Genomic DNA, 25,083 nt, shown 5'->3' on the forward strand with positions numbered 1-25,083 from the left:
TGGCTGTGATCTGCATGCCTGTTCCAAAAATGAGTTATTGAATACTTGGACTATTAAACGGCATTTTGTTAGACGTTAATCACCTGAGAGGAGTAAATTGCCTCATCTGCAAACTTGAGGAATGATCATCAATAAAATAGAAATGACAGAAATGGATTTATGGGAAGTGCTTTCAACAGCCATTGCTCACTTCTTTTAACTATATTTTCATCTCTGTCAGTGAGTTGGATTTTAATCTAAAGTGTTTCCTTCTAAACATGTATAATGACGTTTTTAATCAAGATGCCATGTGGCCTTGAATAAATCAACGCACAGTCAGTAACCACATCTGCCTTTGTCAGCCAGAGCTGTAATCTTATCATAACGACCTTTTTTTCTATGAAAAAAACCAAAAAGCTGACTGGCATAAATTATATTTTTAAAATAATTTTTCATAGGGTGCTGGATTCACTGTTTCATGAGGACAGGCTGTACTCATAGCCAGGCTCACTGGATGCTGCCATGGGCAAAAAGGGGCAGCGTGGCACATCCTGGGTTACAGGGCTCAGGGCAAAGATTCAGTACCAAAAATGATTATACCCACTTCATACCTTTTAGATCCTTCTCCCCTGTCCTTTCTCCTTCACTGACATACCTGTGGGCTAATTTCAGGGTCAGGTTTCTGTTCTGCTTGCTTCATGTCTGCAGCGAAGTCCTGAAATTGTGTCCTGCCTTCCCCATGTATTACTTCTCTACCTAAATATCAACCATGTTGGCTCAGGGACTACCCACGAAAAATTCCCAATCACTCAAGTTTCAATATTGGCTTTATCACTCTTTCGAAACATGCCCAGTGGAAAAGGTTTAGAGGTTCAACCATGGGCAAACAGTCCTTGAGTATCAATGATTGCGGTCCCCTGTTAGCTCAGAAGGATTGATGTAGCAGTGTGCCTGTGGAGATTCGTTCTTGGGAAACAGAGGCGTTTGTGTAATGTGCTGATCTTTTGTAATCTGTTGATTAGCAATTAATTAAACAAATTGATATGTTAGTGAAGCTTTCATGTTGCAGCAGAAAAAATAATGGGAAAATAGGATGTGCTGCATAGAGAGAAGTTAAACATCTGTTGCCATTCAAGTGGGGACAGATCCAACATGTCTTGGATCCAACACAAAATTTCCTGAGAGTTTCCCCTCCGGCACGAGAGCAGCCATTACACGGATCAACCAACCCATGGTCGATCGGTCTCGCTGCTTACTGCCTGCCGGAAAGTTTCCCCCTTCTCCAAACCACTTTGTGCCTGGAGTGCGTGGCGGATCACGGTGTGGATCGTAGGGTGTCCACGTGGCTGGATCTGTGCTCACACTGATGCTCATCCAAACCCAAGATGCTCCAGTTGGAGGGCTATGTGGGTTGGGCACCGTGCTCCCGACAGGGACCTTGGGATGAGCCTGGGTGTAGGGTCACACCCAGCCTTAACAGAGATGTCTTCTAATCGAGAATCTGGGAGCCGGTTTTAGGATTGCAGCCCCTAGATGGGTTGTTCTTCGAGCAAATGCAGAGGAAGCGATAAGCAAAGACAGTTTGACAGCAGCTGAGTAGAGTTGTATTGAATAATTGAAATTGTCTTCCCAGCACGGTTTCTTTGTTTTGGTTTGGGTATTTTGTTACCCATTATACTGCTTGCCTGTCTGTAATATTCCCAAGATTATGTTTTCTTAAACAATTGAATTTTCAAACCTTATTTCGAATCTGTCAGGCTCATTTGATTATTTCTCCAATCCAAGCCACTTGAAAATCCTCAACATTTAATTCACTTTCAGCTGCATTCTATTTTCAGCGCAAAAAAAAAAAAAAAATGCTATGGAGGCTTACCGTGCATAGCAAATTTTGGACTCCCTAGATGTAAGGGTTTTACTGAGGGGAGGAGAAAATCAACAGCATCGTAAACTCAAAGATGAAACCGTTCTCTTCTCTTTACTTCAGTAAGGGGACTGAAGCATATCCTGGAGAAAAAGAGATGTACCAGTTATGGCTTTAGAGTCATTTTAAAGGTATTTGGTATGCCGAGCCTCCTAACGCATGCAGTATTACACATTTCAAGTAGATCCAAACTCAACTCAGGCAAAAGTCCCTGTAACATTTATAAAAAGGCATTCAGAAATAACAGAGCTCTTCTACGAAAAGACAAAGAGCAACAGCAGCAGCATTCCCAAGAGTATATGAATAAAAGCCATTAGAAATAAGGAATTAAGTCAAGCCACCATCTGTTTGCCTTCAGAGCTTCGCAGAGGATATATGTTCTGAATTACACCCCCAAATCAATAATGCTTGTGCCGTCCTTTCTGCTGCGACCGGCAAATGAGCACACTGCCGAGAGAATGACTTTGCTTAAAATAGGAAGGGATTTGCTGGCTGTGTATTTTTGCCCCGGGCATGTCTCGAAGTCAATGTTCCTTTTGTGTCTCCAAATGATTAGTAATTATTCAACGCTGCCCCAGGGCTGTGCAGGTTAGAAATTAGGAGGAAGGGGTTTTTCACCATCAATGTATTGGGTTAGAATCACTGAATTAGGCTGGTTAGGATGTCCTGGATATCTTGCAGTACTTGCTGGTATTACCTGCGGTTTGCACCAATAGTCCTTGTCTGTAGAAAGGTCTCAAATGTCTCTATCAAGCACTCTGAGATGAAATTACATAGGGCCACTCTCATAATTTCATGCAAACATGGTTGTCCTAGGTTTCTACCATGAAGAGGAACAAACTGTTGTGGACTCTGGTATCTTTTTTGTAGCTTATTTCTCTGCAGATGGGGTAACTAAGTCAATACCTGGAAGAATGATGATGATACTCTACTGATCAAAAGCACTTTAGTTTGGACTTGTCCCTCAGTAAATCATCTCAGATGCATTGATCCAGAGTGAGGAGCTCAAGATTGCCCCCAAAGCCAGTTCTGCTGCTTTTTGCTGCGTCTGGCAATTAATTGATGACGCTGCCAACCATGGGGTCACCCCTGCCAACTACGTAGGAATGTGTCTGGCAGGATTTCCATGTTTTTTTATCCTATATTATTCATTTGCTATAGTGTGAAAAGTCTTCTGACTCTTCTTGTAGTAATTAACAATAACAAAAAAGAAGATATTTTAATGCTTAATTGTGAATCCTGTAGATTTAGCCAACATCTATGTTGAGGAGTAATTTTTCTTTGAAAGTTCAATATTAGGGACCCAACTCTGAGGTCCCTTTGGTTTGGTGGGCACTGAAAGAAGTTGCCTTGGAGAATGTGAAATGCTTGTGATTCAGATGACTTTAAAAACATTTCCAGCTTATTTTTCTTTTCTATGTATGTAATTATGAAGACAGAAAATGATGGTAATCTTTTTAATACATTCATTTAATGGTGACGGTTAAAAGGAGGGAGGCGGGAAGCAGCATTACAACAGCAGCGAACATTGCAAAACAAGGTCCATGTTTTGGAAATAGTATTGTCAGTGTCTTCGTGAAAAAGATATTATTATGACAATTTGCTGTCAAGTGCAGTAGACATCTGTTAGAGACAAAACGCCTGGCTTCAATTGGTTTTGAAGATGTTGTAAATACCCAATTTGAAGGAATGGGACAAAACAGACTGTGCATGCAAATGCAACTTGTCACTTCTTTAAACTCTACCGTGTCTTCAAAATATCGATCAGTGTTTAAGGATCTCTTTTGAGACACAGCATGAGAGTCAGTCGCAAACGTCTTTCATTTTCTAGGCACGACATTAGCATCTTGCGTGAGATAATGGGTTTCGTTTGACTTTATTCCGGTGCTGCAGTGAATCATTTGTAGTTTCAGTCAAGATGCAGAAGCAGAAATTGGGCTCGGTGCATGCACTCTGGTGTTGTCCACAGAGACTGAAGGGTGAGGGTTCATTTCCCATGAAATTTCACAGAGAATGGGGAAAAAATGCTGGAGAGAAACTCCTTGACAGTAAACTGTTTTGAAGAGGTAATAATTACATTGCAAGCCAAGGACAATTTAATTTTGGCTGTATTGCGGATGCAGGATCATAGGAACAAAACACGCAGGGTACAGGGGTGTGAGGCTTCTTGCGACAGCTATTGTCTTTAATAACCTGTCTAATGATGTTGGAAAAGACGGGTGAGTTGGAAGGGACAGAAGCTTTCCTTTTAGGACTATAGGTATAATTTGGTTTGCCAATATGAAGAAATACCAACTGCCACAGCAGAAAAAAATCCCAGAACATACTCAAACGGTAAGAGCAGGTGTAGGTTTCCTCCGTAGGCTGGCACAAGAGCAGCACTGCTGGGCAGTGGGAATCCTCTGGCTTGAGACGAGTAACCAAAACTGTGCCTGCTTAAAGCTTAGTGATGTTTCCAAAGTAGTTGCTGCTGCTGAGCATTTGTAGTTCTGTGGGAGCAATTGTGCTTTTCAGGATGAATAATCTTGAGTGAATGCATGTAAAATAGGTGAAGGGGTTTACATACCTGCTAATTTCTCTCCTTCCCCCTCACCATGACAGCAACAATTTAATTTTTTAAAAAATTGTACTGTCTCCCCAGCGACTGCAAAATGAGATGCAGTAGGAGGGCTGTCTCTGGTAATGAACCCTTGTCAGGGAACGACAGGGATTGACAGAAGCAAGGGAGAATAACACTCCAGGGTACCTGAGCAGCCTCTTGAACGTAAACAGAGCCTGGACCAAAATAGGGTGTGCAACTGCATCCTTTTGCCATTGTTTCGCATGCCCTGTGTGCGTTGCCCGCAGGGAAATCAGAGTTTTGGCCTCGTGATGTCAGCAGACCACTTCATCCATTAGCATCGTTATTATCCTTTCATCACGAGAGGAAAAAAATGCAACCCTTCACACTTGCTTCACTTTAGTCTTTTGCTCATAAGGAAAAAGATCAGTTCATTTGCTTTCTGCATCTCTCCCATTTTCATATTTATAGCAGCTCTTAGTATATAGCCAGATGTCTGGGAGAAAAAAATTTAGTACAAACCCCTTTCAGGAGTTTATTTACCAGAATAAGGCCTGTGTCATGAGTGGCAGAGCTTTCAAACTGTAGCTATAACATTTTCACCCTCTCCAAGATTAACAATTGCAAATTATTTTAATGCTTTTGTAGCTTTAGCACACCCGACATGTCATCTGCAGCACCTGCAGAACAAATCTATTCTCTCTTCCTAAGGGTTGTGTTGTATGAGCTGCTTTCAAGGCCAGACGTAAGTGTAATTAATGCGAGTGTGAGTGACTGTCGCTCTCCATTTCCCTTTCTCCTTTTTCTCTAATATTCTTTAAGCTAAGCAAAACATGCAGGAAATGGCTTCAGGAAAACTAGCCTTGTCTTACCAATTACATTTGTAATAGGGTAAGGATTGAGTTGCTGGAGAACTGAATACACCTTTTCTGAACTTACTGTCACTCCTGTTGTGGTGGGTACCGTGTATGAAAAACACCCAACGCTGTCTCTTCCAAATAATACCTATTAATCTGATGAAAAAGGGGAATTTATTTTGATGCACCAGTTTGCGATACAAAATGCATAGACGACTCCTCTCACTCCGCACGCTTGCCTCTCTTGCACAGTGGCTCATGCACAGAGGCATCCAGCAGATGTGTTGGCTTCAGGCACTACTTGCAGTTGTTCTCACTCTTCAAAAGAGACTCCCCATCCTACCACCTCCGCAAAAATTTTTGCATTTTCTCCCCAGCAAGCTGTACACGGTCCAGTCACTGCATGATCTCAGCGCTCTGGCATTGCCAGGCACTTCTAACCCCGGATAATCCCTGTGACATCTCCGAGCACCCTGGGAGATGTTTTTGCCAATGATCTGAAACTCAGTGTGCAAGTTGTTTACCAGGATGGAAATGCATTTTTAAAGTACTGGAATGAAGTGCCACATATGGGACAATGCAAAACATAGAGGCAGGTCTTGCTTTGTGCTTCTGCTCTCTGCCTTCCTGGCTTAGGTTAGGGTTTATTCTGTAATCAGCTTTTTTTTTTTCTCTGTATTGCTGTATTAGCGTGCATGACAAGGACAGAATCTGTCCCCTAAGATATAAGTGTGGCATAAGAGCAATAAAGATTTTTTTTTTATTTTTTCCTTCTGAAACTATCTTCTACGAGATCCCACTCTAACTGATACCAGCCAGATCTCAGGACAGATGTCTACATGGGAAAGGTGGGACTACATGGGTTTCTCTGCTGCAACGTGTCCCAGTTTAAGAAAGCAAAGAGAAGACAACAATAAAGTTTGCAAAGTAAATTTTTGTAAACTTTCACGAATAAGGCTGCAAACACATTTCTTAGTTCTTTTTTTTTAAGGCCATGATCCTGACAGAGCCTGCAGTCCCTACCTGACAACTTGATGGCCAGTGGGTGGCTGCCTGTACATAGCATTTCCAGCTTGAGTTGTTCAAAACGTTGGGTTTTGTGACTATCGTAAATCAAGCCTCGCCTTCTGCTGTGTAAGGTTTAGCCTCAGTTCTTTCAGAGCAGAGAGGCAGTGCTGTAGAGGCATCCCAAATGTGGTAAAGCAAGGACAAAAACGTTAGTGGTTTTCAACCTTCATTCCAGTTGGGTGAAAAGAAGAAAAGAAAAAAAAAAAAAAAAAAAAAAAGAGTTTCAGGGAATGCAGACAGACTTCATTTCCTTTTACTGATCTGTTTTAATTTTTAAACTATGCTTACCCATCTGGCCCAAGGCAGAGAACAGTGACAACAACTGCATTTGTTACGGTTCCAGCCAATTATAAAAGATAAAGGGTTTTTTTCGGAGTTAACACACAAGGCCTGTCTGCCACCAACTACAAAGCTGGATGAACACTTTCAATGAATGCCCTTCAAATGTTTGGGTAACACATCTTGAAATGCATTTAGAAAGTGAAGAGCTGCTTTTGTGTTAGACAGAAGATGGCCAAGGACCCTGCACAGTTTTTGTGTATGTCGGAAGATAAAAGTCCCGTCGGAGTGCTGGCACCTGGGCCACCGAGTATATTTTAGGGTAAAATCAATACCCTGGGTTAGTCAGGATTATCTGGAAGCCCTTGCTGGTTTAGTACAGGAGTAATCCCATAGGATGAAGCAAAAGGATGAATCAAAGCGTTGCTAATGGGCAATATTGCTTGTACCTAAAAGTCAAGAGCAGATCACCAGGGATGGAAACCTGACCTTTCACGCCTCCTTCCACTGCCTTCAGGTTGGGCACGTCTTTGCTTTTGTATCGGGACAGAGACTCAACATGGACATTTTGGCACAGCTGTTTTCCCCTATTGTGGCAGCCTCTGTTCAGCATGTTGAGCGCTCTGTGAAAATGTGTCGCTTTCAAAGCCAACTGAAATAGCTGCTCTGCCGTTCCTGCAGGCAGCAAACAATTCCCCATGGTGCCCTCACCAGCTACATGGACTGCCATTGCCCACAAAATATTCTGTAGCTGATTAGCGTGGAATATAGCCAGCAAAAAGTCACCTCGCCTTGCCAGTGTGAGCAGCTCCTCCACCACTGCAGCTACTTCTTTTTGTGCTCAAAGGAAAGTCTAACGAGGCTTGGGGAGGGAGACTGGAGAAGGTCAGAGGTTGCTCCTCATCCTGTTACCCCTGATGGCAGTCACATATCTTTCACGATAAAGCATTGTGATGTTTGTGGATTGATTAAAAAAAAAAATAATGTTTATTGGCATTTGCTGTTAAAACCCAATTTCCTTAAGTTATGGATCTGGTTTGCCTTGTGTGCTACCAGCACCTTTGTAGGGTGGCCTGGAGGCATCTCTTGATGTGTACCTTGGACTGTACTCCTGCAAAGGGGGCATATAAAATAGACATAAATAATTTGGTAGAAATACTTTTTAATACCCATATCACCATAAATATCTTTGAGGAGCAGGGGGAGGCTGCAGGTGAGTAGAATGTCATTTGTGAAAGCATCTCTATTCCATATCCAGCTTTATTCCATAACCTCATCACACAGGGGTGGGGGTTTGTTTTTTGAATAATGAGTGTTAGAGGTGTTAGGTGGGGCAGTGCTGATTACTGTTCAGCTGTTTGCTTCGTGGGGGAAGTTGTAGCAGAGCTGGAGCCTCTTCTGCAATTAAGTGCTTAACCAGTTTCTCTCAAAATATGTGTAAAGGATTAGGCAGCAGAGAAGGCCTTGGTCATCTTCTCTTTGGCCCAGGAATGATCAAGGTGTTCACCCAGGATGAACAAGACGGGGTTCCCACCTTAGCATGGGTGTGTTGGAGTGCAGATCTTTCCCTTTCAGGGCAAGTTCTCAATAGTATAGTCGGTTCAGGTGGAGAAATTTCTCCTTGTTATATGGAATAAGAAGCAGCTCGAGGAAGTCCCCAGGACGACTGGGTAACCAGACTGGTAGGAAACACAGCTTGCTAAGAAAGGCTGAGCAAGTTGGTAGCACTTAGTCTACTGAAGACATAGTTCCTGAGCAAAGGAGGGGATGGTTGTGGAGAGAAGTGTGGTGAAGTCCTTCACGTGTGTTGCAGGTAGGGAGAAGAGTCATAAATTTTAAACTTTGTTGAGAGACTTCAACATTACATACCAAAATACCTTTTTTCCTACCTGTAGCAGTTGTTACTATCTAGAGTAGATAAAATGGACGTTTTAAAATCTTCATTATTGATGGGTTTTAAGAAGCAGCTGGAGAAGAACTTGTCAGAGGAAGTCTGGGTTTGCTTGATTCTGCTTTGTCAGGTACAGAGCAAATCATTTTTTTATGAGATTAAGCTGCACTTGCTGGGATTTCTTCTATCATAAATAATTAATACATCCGAATTCAAGTGCTGAATGTTCTCTTACGTGTATTTTCAGACTTTTTCACAAAATTGTGGAAAAAAAAAATGTAATTTTTCTTACCTGTTGCTGTGCTGCAACATCTTCAAAGATTTCCTTTGAGTCTTCTGCTCCTATTTGTCTTCCTAGTGTATGTTTTCCCACTTGCAGTAATCTGCTGCTCAGCTGTTTTCCTCTAAGCTCTCCCTTTGGAGCTGAGGCTCTATTTTCCTTTGAGTGCAAGTACCCACATGGAAATAATCTCCGAGACAATGATCTTCATATGCAAACCTTTAAATAATACAGGCAGATTTTGGGGGAAAGCAAAAATCTATTTTACAAATCTGTTTAATGTTGTCATGGAGAGAGTGGGGGCCTATTTTTATTGACCTAGAGAATCAAGCCAAGCATTCAGTACTGTCTTACACACTTGAGTATGTTTTCAAATCTTGTTCTTCTATCAGTGTTATCATCAGCTCTCTTGGCCTTGATTTGTGACATCTTTTAACAGGTCAATAAATGTTTTCTTTCCAATATTTTATTATAAAAGCATTTGTTGAGTACAGGTCTTTTTTGGTACTGAAGTGATGGGCAGTTCTGTAAGACCTCTTCCTATGAGACTCAAATATAATTTGGCTGTTATCATCACTTCTAGCTGTTTAGAAGATTACTGTCCCATCATAAACCACCATAAATCTGTGATGTTAATTGTGTAATTCTGTAACGTGATGTAGTTGGAGTTTGTTTTGTCAACGAGTTGCTTTTCCCATTATCTGCTCTGTTTCTGTGTTAAAGTTGTAAGCATTTCTCTTAGGAAATTTTCCTTGTTTACTTAATATGCTAAATTTTCAATAGTAAGATTTAGAATGTGTTCAGAGCTCATGTGCTATTTCTCCATTGCTCACGCATTTGGTCTATAATAGATGTCTTCTGCTACCCTCCCTTGGATTGCACAGACATAATTATCTGTAAAAATATGCTGTGATGCATTCTCTCCCAATTTGGGAGTGTAATGGTGCAACCATGGTAAAATTTGTCCAGATGTCTGGGAGTATTATTTTCGTCCATCAGTTTATTCCTCATTTGGGAATGCTAGAGTTGGTATAATGAACTTTCATTTTATACTTAGGCCCAGACATTGTATAACTCCTTTTTAGTTGCTTCTCTTTGCTCTTGTTACACTGGAAACACATGGGTCCACAATGAAAATGAGTGCTTCCTAAGGAAAAAACAAAAGATGTTATTGAGAGCATGATCAATCATATTTTTCTGTACATAGTTGGCGAGGTCTGTCTTGTTATCAGTTAACACATTCAGCTGAAGTTTGGGGTTTTTCTTAAAAAAAAAAAAAAAAAAAAAAAAAGAAATAATGAAGACTTCCAAACTTTCTAATTCCACTGCAGCATAGCATATGTTTAAGCTAATAAATTCTGCTCACAAATTAACTTCACCAGGCACTTCATGCTTGGCCCCAGACAAAAGACTGGGATTTGCTATCAAGCCCTCTGCAAGGTTTTCAGACCTCCCTTTGCTTTTATGGGTGGGTTTTCTCTGGGTGCAGAAGCAGCCAGCAAATTGTGCATCTGGGAAGTGTTTAGGGCTCTTGAAACATAGGTGGGGTGATTGCCCCAAAGGCACATGCCAAGACTTACTCTCCAGAGTTCAGGATTGGAAAAAAAAAAAAAAAAAAGTATGGGTTTGGTTTGGGTCTTTTTAGCTCTTCAAAATGTGGAGAAAAACTCTTATGCAGTTATGTGATCCAAAGAAAAAAGTGAAACCCAGTGTGAAAGGGAAAACATAATTTGGGGTTATATTTACCTCTCAGCAGGGAACCCCTCCCAAGAGCCCCCTCCCTCCTTGCTTTGCACCTAATCATCAATGTTCCTGAAATCAGGGCAACACATGGGAGATCTCAGTTTAATATTAGGAGCACAGGACTATGTTTACACCATGTCATGGACCGTGATAAAGCAATTCTTGAGCGAACTGTTCTTGGAGATAGCCTCGGCAGAGCTGTATCAGCTCAGTGCTAGGCTTGGGCTAATATTTCATGTAGATGCGTTGCTAATTAGTCTACCAATGATGAGTGTTTTTAATTAAAGCTGCTTTCCTGCCTCTGGAATGTACATTTTGTCGATGTGTTTCATTTAGCATCGCTTGGGAATATTGACGAACATCAAATTTTTGTGGAAAATAGAGAATGGGAGACCAAGGTATTGCAGAATCGCAGACTGACTGAGGTTGGGAGGGACCTCTGGAGGTCACCTGGTCCACCCCACTGCTCAAGCAGGGCTATCTAGAGCTGGTTGCCCAGGACCATGTCCAGATGGCTTTTGATGATCTCCAGAGAGGGAGACTCCAAAACCTCGCTGGGCAGCCTGTAAGGTAGTGGAGATACAGCTTCAAGGTCAGGGTAATTTGCAGGAGATTTGGAGACCCAACTTCATGTACCTCATCCTGCCCCAAACTGAATTAAATCTCAGTCCTGTGGACCCTGGGCCAGTGAGCTCTTTATTGCTGCATCACCATCTCACCTTGACCAGCAGGTCCAGCCTGGCCTGGGAGACTGTTGCTGAGGGAAATGCTACCAAACAAGAGGAAAAGTTGCCTTTTTGGCAAATGGAACGAAACAAGCTTGGATATAAAATGCCCAATGAAGTCTTCAGTAGTTCTAGCAGTCCTTCGATGTCGTGCTCTGCATTTGTTATGTCTGCATGTGGTTTCAGTCAATCTTATCTGTTGCTGGTTCTGAGCTGATCTTTTCTCTATTTTTTTTTTTAATTATTATTTATTTTATTTATTTCTGGTGGGATGGAACCAGCCCAGGAAAAAATTTGCACAGTCATACATGTGACTGAGCAGGTTTGCAGTGCAGATTAATTCCAGTAAATCCTTAATTGATTCTTAGTTGATTACCAGCTTTACAAGTGGTTTTCCAGATGTTTACTGCAAGTGGTCTCCCATCATCACAAAATACACCTTGGCTGCTAGAAGATCAGATTTCCATTATGTATGCTGCTCTTCTGCCGAACGCTTGTTCGGCCACAGATGATGATGGCAAAATATCTCTGGAAGATAGATGAGAGAAATGCAGCTAGATTTATGACCTGTATAGAGGGATCCATTAATTGAGGTTTCTTTTGTATTGCAGCGTTCCCACATTCCAGAGCCTTCCTGAGGAGATACTTAGTAAGCTTGCAGATGTCCTTGAAGAGGTAAGTGCTTTTAATTTTGAGAGCTAATGAGCTCAGAGTCTGCGAGCCTTCTGGTGGCAATATCCAGGCTCTCTTTTTCAAAAGAACAGCTTCACAATTTAGCTCCCAGTTACAGTTGACTATTCCAGCATATTAGATGAGGAGAGGAGCTGTGTGAAAAATGAATCCAGTTTTGAACAGGGCTTACATATTTTTTTAATTGGTTTTCCATCCAATTGGGGAGCGAAACAATCGTTTCCTGCAGTGTACAGAAGGGAAACCTCCTTCTCCAGCCCTTGGTTCAGTGGTGGAGAAGGGGGAAAGCGAAAATACCATCTTCTTTCAAACTTAAGGGGACACTTATGTTAGAGGGCGGTGTCATGGAAAAGCTGGTCCCGTAAGAGTTACAGCAGAGAGGGTTGATATATGTATGTTGAAGTACCTGATGGTCTGGATGGAGTTGTGCTTTGCCTACCTGGCTATAACTAGTATCTCATTAGTGTCAGGCTTTTAATGAGTCTTTATTTTTTTAAAAAACAAAACAATAAAAACCCCACCGTAAACAAACAAAAAACCCCAACAACAACAAACACAAAAAACCCCAAATATCCCCCCCCAAAAAAACCCAAAACTGCACCCTACCCCCCCAAAAAAAAACAGCCCCCCAAAACAAACCAAAACCACCAACCTTGCCCTGTAAGTGAACATATAAAATGGATGTAAAATATTTGAGTTGCATTGCAGGCAGTTTGTCCACATAGTTTATTCACATAGAGCTCTGTTCTGGGCCTGCAGAATTGCATGTGATTAAATATTACAGAAACTGTTAATAAAACCTTTCAAAATGTAGCCCTGTATGATTTAACTGCAGGAAATCTCTGTGTACAACAGTATTTTATTTCATTCCTTATTGTTTTTTCTCATACATGCCTTGCCATCATGAGTAACCCTAATAACTGTGTTTATAGAAAAATGTTCATGTGTAGCACCTCTACCTTGATTTTAAGAAATGGCGCTGCTGGCATTTAAGTTGATTTCCCCCCCCCCCGCCCTCCCAGAGCATTGACAGGACATTGTTACTTCTTGCTGGTTTATTTAGTGTACAGATAAGTTTTGTAATCCGAACAAATCAGCTGTTTGTCATACAGAATAATTGCATATTCATAGATAAACTTTATTTCCTTTACTGCCAGAGAAGCGTTCGGATTTAGAGAGAAAAGGCATATTAACTCGCTACGCCATGAATTAAATTTGCCTATCTCAAAACTGCATGCCTAACCAGAAACAGGTAGTTTAATTTGCTTGGATCGCATAACCAGCATTAAACTCCTTATCAAGAGTTAAGGAAAAAAATAAAGTCAATAAAACTTTTCCAGGGACGCTTAAAAGTTTCATGGCAGGGGGAAAAAAAAATCATCATGAACAGCAATGAAGAAATGAGGCACGAAAGTGGCATCTGTGGGGATGACTCTGTACCCTTAGGGTGGGTGCTATGGCAAGAGAGGCCGGCCAGCCCAGTCTGTACTGGGATCATAGAATCATGGAATGCTTTGGGTTGGAAGGGACCTTCAGAGCCCACCCAGCCCAACCCCTGCAGTGCCAGGGACAGCTTTAACCAGCCCAGGGTGCTCAGAGCCCCGTCCAACCTGGCCTGGGATGTTCCCAGGGATGGGGCCTCCACCACCTCTCTGGGCAACCTGTGCCAGTGCTTCACCACCCTCACTGTAAAAAATGTCTTCCTTATGTTCAGTCTAAATCTATTCTTCTTTAGTTTAAATCCATTATTCCTTGTCCTGTCACAACAGGCCTTGCTAAAAGGATTCTCCCCATCCTTCCTATTGTCCCCTCTCAGCACTGCCAGGCCGCACTCAGGCCTCCCCGCAGCCCCCTCCTCTCCAGGCTGAGCACCCCCAGCCCCCCCAGCCTGGCCCCGCAGCAGAGGGGCTCCGGCCCTCGGGGCATTTCTGTGGCCTCCTCTGGCCCCGCTCCAGCAGCTCCATGTCCTTAATATGGACATGGCTCCCAATTTCCTACTTGGAATCGCCTTTGTTGTTCCCTCTGGGTTTGTCTTTCATTTAACATATCATATTTTACAGAAAAGCAACAACAAAAAAATACCACTCTACTATGACATTATGTGTTTTGTATTTAACAGTATCCAATGTACTGAAACTAAGCATCAATAACTTTATTTTATCCTCTCTGTTGCTGTAACAAGGATTGGATAAAAGTGACTGATTTGGCACAGTTTGAGGCGGGGGGGGGGGGGAAGAAAATCTCTCTCTTAATGTCAGGATTTCATGCAGCTTTTCTTTTGATACAGTGCTGTGAATAATGCAACACTTCTGTCCTACATTTTTTAGTTAACAGTTTTTAGAAATTATTTAAAATCCAGAAGCAAGGAAAAAAACCTGGTTTAATCGCCCATTACCCAAATCAAACTTGGAAATGACATTATAAAGACAGCAGGGAGGAAAAAAGGTCAGTGTTTGATAATGTAATTTCATTTCTAGAATTGATAGAAACACTACAACAAGTTCCTTGGATAACTCGAGAATTAACAAAACCCAGGGGAATTTCCTTTCCTCTTGCAGTGGCTTCTTGACTTGTGCGAGATCACTCCCATCAATGAAATTGCTCATAATTTATATACGTGAGAGCAGAAACAAGGCTGAGTTCAGTTTTAGCACATTCAAACCTAAGCTACTGATATGCTGTGTTTCTGCCAAGAAATCTTCTCCCAGGAATTAGCTTTCTAGGGCTATAATTTACCCTGTTTCCAGGCCCTTGTTCTGGGAGTGGAGGTTTCTCCAGCTGTAGGCTGTTGCAGTTGACACCAATCTCAAAGCAGCTTTAGGTTGCACCCCTAGACCCAGTCCCAGAATTTGGTTAATCACTCCTAGACCCCAGCACAGCTTTTCCCAGCACCCAAACCTGACCCTTCTGTTGTTCTTCCATTACATTTTTAAAAATTATATTACTATTTCTGAACATTACATATTAACAAGCATCAATGTAATGTATAGCTGACTTTATGAACGTATCTCAAACCGTTGGGTGACGACTGCGGTGATTTTCACCATGGTGGGAAGCCAAGCATGTCATCCAGCACAGAGGTTGATTTAGTTTGGTTGGAATGCTGTCTCTGCGTTGTTTATTCTCTTGCTTGCCAAAGATAATGTTTGAGACAACAAATGATATGTTTCTGCAGCTCGAGACTTAATTCTTGTTTTACTTGGGTTTTCGTAACTTGGTGTCTTGGTTTTAAATCTACCTATAGGACAGTCCTCTCAAATCATTTGCAATTGCTTGCCCAGAACCCATTTGATGCAAAGTTCCTGCAAAATTCATCCAAATTGCGGGGTAGGATGAGAAGAAAGATTTAAATTAGCGGATGTTGAGTCAAAATAAATGCGCAGGTTTGTGGTCAGCTCAGCCTCTGAGCTGATGGCAGGGGGCTGCTGTTTGGGAGAGGCAGGGAAGCAAGGGTTAGTCGTGCTCACGCTGTGCAAGGGATGAAGGACCCAAATTCATCAGTTATTCTGTACGGGGAACAAATTTTATCTTTATTTTTGCATAGGGTGGTACATATCATCCTGCATTCGCTGTGTGTCTGGGATGCAAGAAGCAACACGTAGCACTAGAGCCTAGAAGTTTAGTAATGACATTTTTAATACTCTTTGCAGTGTTTTCCTAATTTTTCTTCCTCGGTGCCTGCTTTTTCATATTTTTCTTCAGTTGAAAAAGCCCTTCTTGACCTCCCTGTGACTCTTCAGTCATCGTGCCTTGAGCTGCTCCTTCCTAAAAAAACCTGTTGCCCGATGCCTCTGGCATGCGTGCTCACGGCTCTGTTGCTTAACAGAGTTGAAGTGGTGGCAAAATAGTTTCACTGTACTGTATTTTGGTAAAGAAAATCATCATGTTTATGTTTAAATATTGGAGGATTAAAGTAGTTGGAAATGGTAACAGCTGCCAGGGTGCTGCTTAAACATAGCTGTGTGCCTTACCCCCATCCGAGTGCTGCGTATCTTGGATTAAATAACTTGTATTGGTATTTATTGTATAAATATCTTTGCTCCAGATGAACACAGATCTCCTTTGGAAAATGGTAAAAGTGCCTCCTTGCACATTATTTTTATTCATGAAACATCTGAATAATTTTAGTTTCTTTGAGTGAAAGGGGAATTTGTTTGCAAATTGAAAGACTCGCTGCAGATGATTAATAGCCAAGTTTAAAAGTCCTTTCTTTTTTTTTTTTTTTAATAAACCTGAAAAACTTTGTGAAAATGCAAAAGCCTGACCTTTCTTTCCCCACTTCTGAAGGCTTTGAAACAATTTATGGTTGTCTTTTCTGATTACAGACAGATTTTCTGATTTTCTTAGAGTTTAAAAAAAAAAAAAAGAAAAAAGGTGGTAGGTTTTTTTTTTCTTTCTCTCCATCAGGCACCCTTAATACGTATCAGTTATATATCACAAAAATAAATGGATTTGTGGTAGTAAGCAGTTCTCTTCTAAGAATACGTAGCCTTAGCATTACGGCACTTCATTCTAATGTCGCAGTTTATAACAGAAAGGAATAAAGTATTAGTTTATTTTTATTTCGGAAGCTAAAATGCATTGAAACACCCATAGAATAACTTCCAGTGACTGAGGTGCCATCTACATATGACCGCTACTGCCAACATTTAAGGTCCTGTCCCTTCATCCAGCCCCCAAACTGGAAGGTAGCACAAGGACGTAGCTGCCCCAATGGGAAATTTGGGGGGAGAGGGAAGAGCATCTTCCCCAGCATTCACCTTTTTTTTTTTTTTTTCTTTTTGTTCTCATGGGAGTGGAGAAACTGGTATCCATAAGGACTCTGGGGTTTTGCCAAAAGCCCTGTGGGTCACAGCACAGTTAATATTATACGGACAATGTGCATCTGGTGTCTCACCCAGTGATTATCTGGAAGGTACTAAGGTTGCCAGTATTTTTAGTCTTTATGGATTAACTTCATTTGTTAAATGAAATTTAAATCCATCCAGGGAGGAGGATGGTGAGTCTGTAAGAAGTGGATCAAATTGCCAGGAACTACACCACAGGTGAGAGTAAAAAAGGGAGTTTATGGTCATAGAGGAGAAAAAACAAACAAAAGCCCCAGAATGCCCCACCTCTAGTACAATTTCTCAAGATGTGACTCCTCATGGTAAACGTATAGGTGCTTTGTCTGCCGATAGCATAGCAAGGTGCATGTAGGCCATGTGCGTGCCCACTGTTAAGCGCCTTTGCTTTGCTTTTGCAATTAGGAGGGGGGGAAAATCGGGCGAGTGGCTGATGGAGCAAGGGTGGCATTTTCTCCCTGCTGTGCTCACAGTCAAAGCTCATCACCTTTTGGCTGTGTGTGTGAGAACAAGTAGGAACCTCTGGAGATGCACATGGGGTAGCAGTGGGTGGACCTCCTATCAGTGGCCTTCAGCTCTGACCATGTGTTTGGAAGAGCTTTCCAAGAGCTCAGCAGGAAGAAATTAGTACTTCTGGCAGGAGGCAGAGCAGATGCTGAGAAAAAGAGAAACCAGTGGGCAGGCAGAAGGACAGTCGAGCTCGAGGAAGATGTTTGAAATGTCTGAAGAGGAACATTGGTCTGGGGTCTGCATTCCTGGCGTGGTTGAGGAGGAGGATGAGCTATAGTGGGCATGGGCAGTGCTCGGAGACTCTGGGCTGGCATCTCCTCCTCTCTCTTTTTTTTTTTTTTTCCTTCCTTTTGTTTTTTTCTCTGGGGGAAAAAAGTAGGGATTTCTTTTCCATCTTGAAGTTGGTTCACTTTCTAGTAGCCTTTTTCCTCTTTCAAGGATATTCCTCTGTGTCATTCAAATGTAAAGCTTATATCCTTGGAAGATTCATATCCAAAATCAAGTAACAATAAGTATAATTAAGGTTGCGTGACCTTGTCTCTTTTGAAACCATTTCCAGTTGCTTATGATTTTGATGAGTTATCTATTTGATCTAAAATTATTCATTGCAGCTGCTGGCCTACAGGTGATAATTTTTTTTTCCTAAAATTTTTTTTTGCAACTCAAAACTACTAATCCTATTTCAAAGAAAGAGATTGCTTTGCCTGTATGTCAGGGATGGACTTGTTATCTGCCTGAATATCTGTGCCAGTTCTGTTGAGTTATGTAGGGTTTTCAAGGTAGGGGAAAGAGGCAGGAAATTAGAGAGCCTGGGGGAGCTGGAGAAAATAATACGTGATCTAAGAGTTTTGTAGTTATAAACACACAGGAAGGGCTTGAATTAAGGTTTCGGTGGCATTTTTCAACTCTAGCATTTTCTAAATCCTATGTACTTGATGTTCCTTCGCTGTTTGGGATTTAGTGTACTAATCCGTGTAAGATGTTGTATGTATGAATCTGAGCAGTTTGAGTGACAGAAAGCAACAAATGCAATTTCAGTTTGGTTACCAAAATACTGGACATTGTTTTTGCGTAATGTCAAATCTAAACTACGTCAAATGGATTCTTCTTGCATATTGTGTGTCTACAACTCTACATAGCTTTGCCATATATGTATTATTCTTATATGTATATAAATACACTTCTATATTATTATTAGATGATATGTTGCAATTGTATACTATATATGAAATATAGAAAATCTGTATAATGTGAAGTATTACATGAATGTGAGTAATTGCCCTAAATCAAGGTTGCATACCACTTCATTAACAAGTCCTAGGTTTTCCTTGCTCTGATGGTACAGTTTGGCTAGAGAGTGCGTTAGGGCCCTGGGACTGCTATTCCCCATGACTCCTGGTGTGCATTTTGGAAATTATTTCACTAGAAGTGTTGATATTTCAAAATAGTAACTTAATTTAATGCATTACACAAGTCCAAGTGCCAGTGATGTGCTTCTCCAAATCCAGGCAGCTATGATTTGGCTACCTCATTGGTCCCAACACGTACACGGTCATAGACAAACGGCGCTGCCAAACTATTTGAGCAGTACAAGCGAAGAGAAATGTGTTAAATACCATTGGATGATGCCAAGCCTGAAATCTGTGTTCTTGCAGCTCACTGGCTGCGTGCGGAGCACATCTTGGGAGTGTGATCTCAAAGTGCTGAAAGCATGGATCACAGTGCCTGTCTGCAGCCATTTCATTAACGACGCTGTAAATTTATGTGATGAGGTTGCTTGCTGCTCTTTTTTATTGTCGTCTTTTTTTTTTTCCCAATTAAAGAATAGATTGAATAAGGCACGAATGCTAAAAGAAAAACAAAATTCATCTCTGTTGCTATTGGTGCAGGTGCTGATGAAGAGTGGCCATCTTGGAGAAGGTTTCATTGCGTAGTTCAGCTTCACAAGCTGCCTTGGGCAGACCTGTCATGTTTTGCCAGACTTCATGCAAAGACGCCATCCATCCGTCTTGCTCCACATTGTGTAATTAGTATGGATCAGAAATTCTTAGGATGCCTCCGTTTAATTAACGGAGTCTGAATACAGTCCTCCTTTTATGCAGAATTGCGTGGCAACAGTGAATAGAACAGGAAAAATATGCAAAATTAATTAGCTTTCAATATAATTAGGTGGTTTGGTGTTTTTTCTTTTTTCCCCCCTGCCTAAGTAAGACTGAGGATCACTCAGGTAAAGGAAACCAGGTTTAATATAATCCTTTGCTGGTCCGTCTTGCAGGTGATGACTGTCATTATGTGGGGCTTGATGGGAGGGTCTGCCTGGACCAAAGGTGATCAGCAGCAGATAGGTACTGATCTGATATAGAGGCACAAACTAGATTTGAGGGGGAATTCAGGGAAGAATAAGCTGTTTAGCTTAGGAAAGACTTATTTTTATTTTATTATTTGTCTTTTCTGATTAAAGCCAGCACTCTGTTGAGGTATATGTACCAAAGGAGATATGGGATATAGTTAGAGAAGTGTTGCCTGTGGGGGCAACAAAATAGAATCATAGACTCATTTAGGTTGGAAAAGACCTTTAAGATCATCCAGTCCAACCATTAACCTACACTACCAAGTCTACTCTAAACCAATCAAGGGTAGACTAGACTAAACCATGTCCCAAAGTGCCACATCTACCTGTTTTTTGAACACTTCCAGGGATGGTGACTCCACCACCTCTCTGGGCAGCCTGTTCCAATTCTTGACCACCCTTTCCGTAAAGAAATTTTTCCTAATTTCCAACATAAACCTCCCCTGGCACAGCTTAAGCCCATTTCCTCTCGTCCTATCACTAACTACATGGGAGAAGAGACCAACACCCACCTCACTACAACCTCCTTTCAGGTAGTTGTAGAGAGCGATAAGGTCACCCCTCAGCCTCCTCTTCTCTAAGCTAAACAGTCGCAGTTCCCTCAGCCGCTCCCCATCAGCCCTGTGCTCCAGACCCTTCACCAGCCTTGTTGCCCTTCTCTGAACACGCTCCAGCACCTCAATGTCCTTCTTGTAGTGAGGGGCCCAAAACTGGACACAGTATTCCAGGTGCGGCCTCACCAGCGCCGAGTACAGGGGCACAATCACCTCCCTGCTCCTGCTGGCCACACTATTCCTGATCCAGGCCAGGATGCTGTTGGCCTTCTTGGCCACCTGGGCACACTGCTGGCTCATGTTCAGCCGACTGTTGACCAACACCCCCAGGTCCTTTTCGGCCAGGCAGCTTTCCAGCCCCTCTTCCCCAAGCCTGTAGCGCTGCATGGGGTTGTTGTGACCGAAGTGCAGGACCCGGCACTTGGCCTTGTTAAACCTCATACAGTTGGCCTCAGCCCATCGATCCAGCCTGTCCAGGTCCCTCTGCAGGGCCATCCTACCCTCCAGCTGATCGACACTCCCACCCAGTTTGGTGTTGTCTGCAAACTTACTGAGGGTGCACTCAATCCCCTCATCCAGATCATTGATAAAGATATTAAACAAGGCTGGCCCCAAAACAGATCCCTGGGGAACACCACTCGTGACCGGCTGCCAATTGGACTTAACTCCATTTACAACTACTCTCTGGGCTCGGCCACCCAACCAGTTTTTTACCCAGCGAAGACTATGCCTGTCCAAGCCGTGAGCTGCCAGCTTCCCAAGGAGAATATTGTGGGAGACGGTGTCAAAAGCTTTGCTAAAGTCCAGGTAAATGACATCCACAGCCTTTCCATCATCTACCAGGCGGGTCACCAGGTCATAGAAGGAGATCAGGTTGGTCAAGCAGGACCTGCCTTTCATGAAGCCATGCTGGCTGGGCCTGATCCCCTGGTTGACCTGCACTTGCCTGTTGAGTTCACTCAAGATGAACCTCTCCATAAACCATAATCTCCATAATCTTTCCTGGCACTGAGGTCAGGCTGACAGGCCTGTAGTTCCCCGGGTCCTCCTTCCGGCCCTTCTTGTAGATGGGCGTCACGTTGGCAAGCCTCCAAATAGATTCAGTCACGATTGATTCAATCATATATGGACAAAGTTTCCACTTGATTTGTACTTATATTAATTTTTCAAATGACATTCATGAAAATACAGCTTTGGTTTTGCAGGTGCTCCAGGAAAAAAAAGCTTTTCTGGTCTACTGAAAAAAAAAAAAAGAAAAAGCACTAGGAAAATAAAATGCAGTTGGAAAAAATGATATGCAGGAGTACAATGAAGTACTCGGTTGCAATGTCTAGCGCAATGGAGTAGCATAGTGTCCTCTTATGTCATTGATAAGCTTTTTTTGGCCTTTAAACCGATGGAATATGTGTGTATGTATAGTGCATGTATGCTGTATTTTCCACTAGAAATCATAGCTGTTCAAAGAATTAAAAGCAATTTCTTCCAGTGTGAGAAACAAGGAGTGCTGATCTAATTGGAAAATATCTCTGCCTCTTTCAGATTTTATCAGAGTACAAAATGCAGATGAATTACCTAAATCTAATTTTAAAAGATATTAGGGAGAAAAAGAGAAACGTGATAATTTCTCTGTATATGATGATGTGAGGGTATAGTGATGCTCGCTTTAGAAGCTGCTCTAGCGCTTGCATTGGGATAAAAGCTGTCTTTTTGACATAAGTTGGGGGTTTTTTTGTTTTCCTTTTGGTTTTCTTTATTGTGGGCACTGATCATTTAAAGGCAATTACAAATAAACTTAGGCTTAGTTACCACAGCAGAGGAAAGGAGTTAAATATTCCCTGATCCCTTGCAGATATCTGATTGCTTTGTTCTTCTGCAGTGGTAGAAATGAAGGAGGTGTTTCTTCACACGGCAGTTAATGGATCTGCAAAATGTATTGTTAGAGGGTGATGCAGATGGAGAAAAGCTTTGTGGGTTGAAGAGGATGCTTGAAGCATCCCTTGAGAGTGGTAAATTGAGACCCTCGATGCTCAAGCAAAGCTTACAGGCTCAGAGCAAGACCAGCAAGGATCTACCAAGCTCTTCATACAAGTAACAAAGAAATTATTAAAAAATTATTGCCTGATGAAGTGACTTGTAAGCAAACTCAAAATTTCATCAGGTGAATGATTCAATCTAACTACAGCATAAACTTTTATTTGGATTTGAGGCTGTTATTTCATTTGAAAGAAAGCTGAAGGACAACAGGACAAGTTGTCTGTTAAAATCCAAATTTGCAACCGAGCCCTTTAACTCTCCCATCCTACTAAAAAAACAAAAGCATGTGATTTATTTTGATGGTTTCCATGGCCAATCCATCGTAGCAGAAATGAAGCCCATAAAAACTAAATGAGATGATGCTGATATGGGATACTTCTTTTTTTCTTTTTCTTTCTCTGCTTGTTTGGGATCTGGCACCCAAGGTGCATCCCACTGTGCTGCTTTTGTTTGTTGGGAGCGGGGTGGAAAGTTGCCTTTGGGCCAGGCAACGCTGTCTCTGCAAACAAAAATCAACCAAATAATGTCTTGTGTGAATAACAGGGATAGAAAAAGAGAGTTGGGGGAGCAGCATGTTTCATAAAATGTAAACTCATGTGAATACCTAAGATAAACGTGGCTAAATATTTATCTGGTTCATATGACCGTGGCTGAGGAAAATGGAGTGCTGATGGTTAAAATAAAGGTGCTGGAAAGTCAAGGTATAATCAAGTCCCTGGCTGATTGGCTTCTTTTTCTCAATTTTATTGTGTTTCTAGAAGAGTGTGTAATGCAGGAAACGCTGGAGCTATCTATACCAACAGAGTATATAGACTTCTTTAGAAAACCAGCATAGGAGGGTTTGTAAATAGGGAAAACTTTCTAAAAATATGGATATAGTCTTTACTATAAAGATGGGATTATTAGGAATGTATGAGGAGATGGCAGTATCTCTGTCCTTTCCAAAATGTAGGTGTTGTAATGAACATAGGGAAAAGGTTCAGCATCCATATGGCTGAGACTTTGAATGAGTTGTACATTATGTGTCTTAGGAAAAAAAGAAGTGGGGGGGTGGGGGAACAGGGGACGGACAACAAAAAACAACAAGGGCTGCTGAGGTTGGGTCCCTGCCAACCTGTGCTGAGACTTGCCTGGATTTAACAGTCCAAAAAAAAAACAACCCCAAAAACCAACTTTGATTAAAACCAGCAGGATTTGTGCTGAGAAGGTCCTGTGAATGCCAGTGTTCCTTTTCTAGTTTACTTGGGCTCCTTGCTGGTGGTAGGTAAGCTCTGGTTTGAACCATTGGCATCGGTGGGGACTAGGGGTTGATTTGACCCTTCAACAAACCCCCTAATCAAGCTAGAAATACCTTAGACCTCAGATGTGTATGTTTTTGTGTACAACTAGGGTGATCAGTTAGTGCTGGATGTAATTATCCTTTTTTCATGTGTTGTATCTAAAATACATTACACTTGTGTTCTGCTTCTCACAGGAATGTTTTCTTTAGAAACAGCATAATATTTCCATCTTGACAAGCCTTGGCAAAACGTTAAAGGTTAGTTTTGAAATTCTTTAAGGCATGTTCATCTTTCTTGGGCTCCCTTTCTGGGCTGCAAGGGATCTACAAGGTCTCGTGGGCATCGGCGTTGCAGGGTTTGCTGTGCCGTGCCTCCCGTTTAGCCAGAAAGACGCTCTTGTCCCTGATGCACCCCATTCCCTACCAAGGTCTTGGCTAAGTCCTTCCTTGGCTTTTAAAAGCTTCACTGCTGCCCTTACAGTTTCGCTGAATCTGGTCTTGTTTCCAAGTGCCTCCACTAACCGTATAGGCCAGCTGGGTCTTTCTCTTGTCCTTTCTCCACAAAATCTCTGTTGCCTTTTCTCCCCCATCCCCTCTGTCATTTACCATCAAAACCCTCTCTTCTCCAATGAAATCCCTCTAATGAACACACATGAAGCCTTTTCCCTGACTTCCACCCACTTGGCATGATTAACAGATTCAAGTCTTCTCATGGTGGGACCTGCTGGGTGTTTGCGGTGGGTGCAGCCGTTGAGCCATGCAAACCTGCCGGTCACGGAGGGCTTCTGCCAAATACGCTTTGCAGTCAGGAAATTATGTTCTCTTTTTTTAACTGATTTTTTTATGAAATGAATTTTAAAATCTCTTGAGAACCAGCTTGCATTTACACTGAAAATCCAAGTGGCTTCAGAGGGATCTTTTTTTCAGAGGCTTTCCACAGGGATCCAGATTCCTCTGGAGATGGCAGGAGTTTATTGTTATTTAATTTACTGTCAGTCGTACTGCTGCCCTTTTATCTGGGCTTATTTCCTAAACCACAAACACAGGATCTGGGCTAGTTTTTTTTCCAGTGCAAATTGTGAAATCTGCTGAAGTTAGGTCAAAGCAGCCCAGCTGGAGAATTACATCCTCTAAGGCCATCCAAAGCATGTGGATGTATGTATTAATGTAAATCTCCATGAGAATCCCAAAGGATGCTCAGAAGGGTAGGAGTTTGGGGTTGTAAAGAGAGATTTCCTCAGCAGCTAATGCAGCATGGTAGCTTGCCATGCTGTTGAGGAGCCACCTGGAGAAGCCGTAGGCTGTTCATTAGCATCAAACATTAGCAATCCTGTCTATTCAACAGCACCCAGCAATGAAGAAGCAAAAGCCAGTGCTGGAGCCTGAATTTTCCAGGGCAGTGTTTGTATTGCGATTTTTTTTTTTTTAAATGTATGCTCCAAAAGAGTTTTATAGTTGCCTGTTTTTTAGCTGCCTCTTGAGTAGCATCGTCCTTTCCAGCTTATTACACCATCCCCCT

The 25,083-nt window shown here is 42.0% G+C and overlaps 1 protein-coding gene across 2 annotated transcripts in view; it reads left to right on the forward strand.

The window, feature by feature from the left end:
- The window catches only part of PRKG1 (protein kinase cGMP-dependent 1), a 539,578-nt gene that overhangs the window by 369,340 nt on the left and 145,155 nt on the right, over nt 1-25,083 (forward strand). For both annotated transcript variants that reach the window (XM_075717461.1, XM_075717460.1), the window contains exon 5: nt 11,915-11,978. In XM_075717461.1, the coding sequence (XP_075573576.1) occupies nt 11,915-11,978 (64 nt within the window). The remainder of the gene's footprint in view (nt 1-11,914; nt 11,979-25,083) is intronic.

This window comes from Pelecanus crispus, chromosome 10 (assembly GCF_030463565.1).
Source record: "Pelecanus crispus isolate bPelCri1 chromosome 10, bPelCri1.pri, whole genome shotgun sequence".
NCBI classification, from domain to species: domain Eukaryota; kingdom Metazoa; phylum Chordata; class Aves; order Pelecaniformes; family Pelecanidae; genus Pelecanus; species Pelecanus crispus.